We start from the raw sequence: 6,375 nt of genomic DNA on the forward strand, positions 1-6,375 counted from the left end.
CAGTTACAATCCTAAAGATAAAAAACTTACTTTATATTCCTTCCCTCTCTTCACAAATTTATTTAGTGACACAACTGCTGATTACGGTCACTGGTTTAGAGATAACTGTCAATTGTCTTTAAACTTCTGCATTTTTTCCATTTTCTACTTAGCATGTCCCTTATAAAGGATTATTCTTTATTCAGTGTGGAACAGATCCAACAACAGAGTAACTATGTTCAGATTAACACCAGTTAAGATATCAAGGACCACAGAACACTTGGTATTTACTTCCTTTACAGATGCATTACTGTCTTTTATACTTTGTTTCAGCTGTTTGAAATGGTTAAAATAACTAGTATATCTCAATTTTTAAAATGGAGATGAGGTCAGTCATGAAAGGAGGGTTATGCACGGCTTTGACATTTGGCTTTGTGTACTTCCATGCTGTCTGGATTTTTAGCATGAGTATTCATATATTTTGAATTTAAAAAGTCCATAAAGAAACCGAGCAACTCTCACCTCAGCTTTTAGTTGCTCTCCACCAGTCATGGCCTCTAGCTGCTCCATCGTCATTTCCTCTGTAATTTCTATTCCTGCCATTTTTTGTACCACTTCTTTCAATATAAGCAGGTCAAAACTATTCAGAAAAAATAAGAACCAGTCTAGAGTTGAAACTTCAAACATAAAACTGACATTATACTTAACATGCTGAGAATCCCTAAATTATTTGTATGTCAATATGGAGGGGAAGGCGGCTAAAGTGGTTTTTAGGGAAAAACTGCATTCCTAGAACCATAATGAACAATATTTGAGGCATGTAATATGTTTATGTTTACTTTAATGTTTTCCTCAGGAATAATCTCAAACTTACAGATAGTATGTAAAGGTAAAAAAATAGTACAAAGCACTGCCATATACCCTTTACCCTGACTTTACCTATTAACATTTTTACTTCTTTCCCTTTATCATTTGTGTTTTCTCTGCCTTCCTCTACATACACACACACACACACACACACACACACACACATTTTTTTGAACCATCTGAGAGTAACTTATTGAGTAAGTAACATCACTTTTCAAGGCACCTTTTACCCCTAAAATTCCTAAAAATGTATTTCCAAGAATGTAACTATTCTCTTATATAACCAGAGCGTGGTTATCAACCTTAGTAAATCTAACACTGATACAGTACTTTATAGTTCATATCTTATTTTTTATCAGTTGACCCAACAGCTCTTCACAGTACTTTTAAACGTTTTTTTTATTTCTTTTTAAATTCAAGTATAATTAACATACAGTTTATATCAGTTTTACTCATACAATATAATGATTCAACAGTGCTATATATTACTCAGTGCTCATCACGGTAAGTATACTCTTAATCCCCTTCACTTCTTCACAGCATTTTTTTATCCTCCAGTACCAGGTGGCCAATATATATATTTGATGGTATAGAGCCATCTCTCTAAATGATCACACACACTTGGAAAGAATGGAGTGAGGGAGAGGAGAAAGAAAAAAAAAGGAAGGGAATGAAGTTCCAAGTTGTAGTGTTATGAGCCTGCCTAAGATGACAGCCTTAAAAACATTTGTTATTGTGCCAATAGTTACTCATTTTAATTCTCAAAATTTGGGACTATCAATGGAAATAACAACATAAGACTTTCAAGATCTTCTTTAATTAGTTATGTAATGAAGATTAAGTAGAAACCTTCTTTCCTACAAAACAAATACAGACGTTTTCCCAAACGTAAAGCTAGACATACCCAAGACACAAAAAACAATAAAAGGCACAGTTTTTGAAGAGTCTTATTGAGTGCTTACACTCTCAACTTTCTTGCCTTCCCTAAACATAGGTTTTGAAAACAAGAGAGCCCTCCATGCAAATTAGTATGCAACAAGTACCAATGAAATATTTTAATTTTCCTTTAAGCTATCTTTTAATTAAAAACTATATTCACAGTATAGAAAACTGACTTACAGACTTAAAAATAACATTATATTCTCCTGGCCCATAGACACAGAAGAGTAAAATGTATAGGAATGGTGGACAGATGCGCGGAGTGTGATGTGCTGACAAAACCCTAAATCTAATTATTATTTTCAGTGTTCCCTAATCCAAAATAAGAATCTGTCAAGAATCACTTAGGTAATACTTGTGTAGAACAGCAGATAGCTTTTAAAACTTTTGTTTGCTTTCTACCAGAAAGTTTTCAGGAACAATTTCCAGTTCTTCGATTCTAGTACATCTACTGCTGAAGGGGTTTAATATACACACTAATTTCAACTCTAAGCAGTGCTATGGGTCCAGAATAAAACAATAAAACTCAGTATTCATAAAGAAAAAAGGATACTACCCGAAAGGTATGTAAGCTGTACGTAATCTCTGAAGTTCATATTTTTTAAAAAAAAAACTTTTGTTTTAAAAATACTATATACACCCTCAAAATAAATATGTTCCTACCATATGCTTAATGTAAAGGTCAATTACTGTCCAGCAGCAATAATCAGTAAGGTAACAGGTCTTGTCATAAGAGGATTTACAATATACCATATTAACTAACCACTTATTCAAGAACCTAATAAGGTAGTCAAAATGAACTGTCTTTTCTAATGAATTACATATATAGCGAAATATTACATTTCTTTCTGTAAATAAGTGTTTATATATGAAATTACAATTTCTTTTAATTAAAGAATTCCATATATATAAGTGAGCAACTATTCTACTTAAGCCTACAACCAACAGTTTTTCAGGATAATAGCAATCTCAATATCCCAATACCACCAGAAGTACTCTAATTACTGAATTTCATTTACATATAATTTGCTATGAATACCTTTTGCCTGCCTTTAGCTGATTAGCCACATATTGAAGAAGACCAGCAAGATCAATTGGATATTTACGAAAAACTGCACCACAGAAACTAGCCAGACCTATATGAAATAAAAAAATAGGGCTTTTAAAAAACAGTTCATAAAACAAAACAAAACAAAAAAACCCCACAATATTAAGTGCCATTTCTCGACTAACTCAATCTCTAAAACAAAATGAGCTAGGAATACTTGTATTGCTGATGCCATTGAATGGAGTTTTAGAATTAATAACAGCTAGCTAATATCTACTAAGCATACATATGTGAAACACTGTACTAATAAGCATGTTACATTAATTATCTCATTTAATTTTTGTAATAATCATCTTAGGTTGTTTATCAACCTATCAATGCGGAACATGTCACATAGTTGATATGAGGTAACACAATGATTCAAACCTATATGGCCTGATTCCAGACCCTATTAGGCCACAACTATTAATCAGGCCACAACAAAATCTTGCAGATCACTCAGTAAATCTGAATGATCAACAAAACACCTGCCTCTCAAATGTTTGAGTCACACACACAAAAATCTCTTTTTATCTAGAACCATGCTACTAGTTGTGGAGAGGCAAGCAAACAGGTAAAGCATTGCCAGACCAAGAAGCAAACAAAAGATCAATTTTTACCAATAGGTCTGATCACATCATGAGTAGGGAGAAAACCCCAGTCAAGACAAGAAGAGGAGATCCCAGTAAAAATCAAGTGATCTGTAGCTTTTTCAACAATTATTTCTTGAGGATAATGGACAAAACAAGTCCTGCCCTCGAGGAGCTTACAGTCTAATGAGGGATACAGAAAAGTAAACTGAAATAACTATGATGAATAAAAGGTTCCATGGGAATACAGAAACGGGGCACCTTAATTCTGACTTTTGGGTAGGAACATTACCAGGGAAAGCTTTCTGAACAAAAGTGACCTCTAAGCTGAAATCTAATGAATAAGTAAATAAGTAGAAGACGTGGTAGAGGAAATGAGGCGGCATGGAAGGGTATTTCAAGTAGGGGCAATAATGTGGAAAAAGGCCATGGAAAGTACAAGTTCAGTGTTAATGGAACCTAGAATATTGGGGAGGGGCAAAAGATGAGGCTAATACACTGAGTAAGGACTTGATTCCAAAAGAACTTACTTATATGACTTAATCCAGATTTCAGACTTTAAAGGGCAATGGGGAGCTACAAGATTCAGCTATCAAACATGATGGGCTGAAAGAAAAGGGAACTCACAGCTAGAAACCAAAAGCACAAGAAATTTGTTTTTAAAAACGCTAGTGTTTTTTGTTAACAATCAAGTTTTTGTTCTTTTAAGATGACTGAAAAATCAGGATGGAAAGGATAGAAAGGAGAATAGTTACCTTAAGATTAATTCCACTAAAATAATAGAAGGGAATTTTCATCTCCCTAGTAAATGCAAATTCTATCATAGCCAATACTGGACTTTTGAGTTGAAAAATGAGTAAGTACTACATGAACTTCCTTACACAGCCAAAGACTTGGACACTCTGAAAACAAGCCAAGTGGCTAAGTTTTCTCAACACCTCTTGACAAATAGGCTCTTAGAGTGGGTAACAGAATATATAAATGGCAATTATAACAGATGAAAATTTCATCCATGGAAAAATAAAAATACTTACTCTGAAGCCAGCTTGAGATGGTTGTGTCGTCGTGTTTCATTCTCTCCTTTTCCGGATTAGCTAAAGCTTCAATGATACAATCTTTCATACATTAAGGAAAAATTTTAAGCCACTATATCTCTAATGAAGACCCTTAAAACAACAACAAAATACCACATCTTGAAAAACAATTGTTACTCTCGAATGCTGAGAACTGAGGACTGATGGGTATGGGGGGGACAGGAAGGGGGGGGATGGGCATGGAGGAGGGCATTTGTGGGGATGAGCACTGGGTGTTATATGGAAACCAACGGGACAACAAACTATTAAAAAAATTGTTAGCTTCAAGTTATTATAAATCATTGAAACTTACACTCACTGTAGTACCAATTTTTCTTCTTTAGCAGCTTTTCCATCTTTCAGCAAGACGGACAGATTTCACCTATTTCATGATGTTTAGTAAACTTAACATTGTTCTCTCCCTATATATAACGCAGACATGTATACACAAACTCCTGACTGACCAACCGTCAGATCAGCTAATTCAATCAACCTCATATGGCTACTAATGGAACTTACAGTGAAAAAACATAATGAAAATAAAATGTTCACCATTAAGATCTATGAAATGTGAAATCTATGTGTTAGTTCGCTTAAAAGGATACAGGCCAAAACATCATAATTCAAAGAAGTGAGGTATTTCAATGAATCTACTACAGGTGTTATTAAGTTATCATATTTCTGTATTTGTGACAAGATCTAGAAGATAACAGGAAAGAATAGATGGCATTAACTCATCAAAGGAGAACTTCAGTACTAAATTATGGCTATACGTTTTGTTTTTCAAAAGAAACAATGCTTAAAGTAGCTTCCTTCTATTTTGTATTTATATAAAACCTACTATTCCATTTCTTTAGAAAATATTATCATGAAGTACATTTTCCAATTGGGAAATAATTCCAGGAATGTAACTTCAATTTTGGAATGATATCATTTAGAAATCTCCTTCTAAATATGAAAGTGTCATGCTTGAATAAAATGCTATTCAAATGTTTCTAACAACTAAAGTCATTTATAATGCATCTCTTTATTAATATTTCTCTAAATCAACATATGGTAAATAAGACTATATTAGACTATTTATAATAGCAGCATTATTATATATTACCAAAACATTAGACCAATATGTTAAATATATTGTATGCTGTTTTGGTTTCAGATTATACCATGTCTCATTTGCTAAAGATTTTTTTCCCCTAAAACTATGAAACATTTTTAAAACTTCATCATTCCATTTCCACTTGTCCTGATTTAAAGACAACAAAAAGAAAAATCCCTTAAAACAATATTAACCTCAAAACATACATAATCAAACAAAATGGTTGGATTGCTGTGCCTCAAATTCCCAATTTGTCTTCCAGAAGGCTTCACATTTTCCTTGGTTAGACGCCTACAAGGGGAGAAAAAAGATGGCACAGATCATCTTAATTAAGTCATTTCCCTCATAATGTTGATAGCTTTGTTAATATCATAGGAACAAAAAAACCCATAATTCTTTCCCAAGTATCTAAAATGGATTTATGTAATAAATACATACATACATAAATTAGAATAAAATGGATCTGTGTAAACAACCAAATTCTTCATATACTTTACTGCAGGCCTTAGGTTATTTTGATTAGGCATTGTATCAAAGAATATTAAGATTTTGTATTGATGCTTAACATTTATAATACACATTCCCATTTTATAATAGTTGTCTAATAAGCAAAATCTCCTAATGTATTCTACAAGTACATAAAACTCTTCTTGTAGAAAATCAGAACTATTTTAGATTTAGACAGGCTCATTTATCATTTTAGTGATTAAAATATATAATTTAGCATAATGCACTGAATTA

At 32.9% G+C, this 6,375-nt stretch overlaps 1 protein-coding gene across 1 annotated transcript in view; it reads right to left on the minus strand.

Annotated features, from left to right (window-relative positions):
* Nucleotides 1–6,375, minus strand: part of THOC2 (THO complex subunit 2) — a 112,518-nt gene that overhangs the window by 30,174 nt on the left and 75,969 nt on the right. Inside the window, 5 exon segments of the mRNA XM_077763494.1 lie at nt 502–619; nt 2,825–2,921; nt 4,497–4,577; nt 5,141–5,234; nt 5,841–5,925. Of these exon segments, the coding sequence (XP_077619620.1) occupies nt 502–619; nt 2,825–2,921; nt 4,497–4,577; nt 5,141–5,234; nt 5,841–5,925 (475 nt within the window).

The sequence above is a fragment of the Crocuta crocuta genome, unplaced genomic scaffold (assembly GCF_008692635.1).
Source record: "Crocuta crocuta isolate KB4526 unplaced genomic scaffold, BGI_CrCroc_1.0 scaffold482, whole genome shotgun sequence".
NCBI lineage: Eukaryota > Metazoa > Chordata > Mammalia > Carnivora > Hyaenidae > Crocuta > Crocuta crocuta.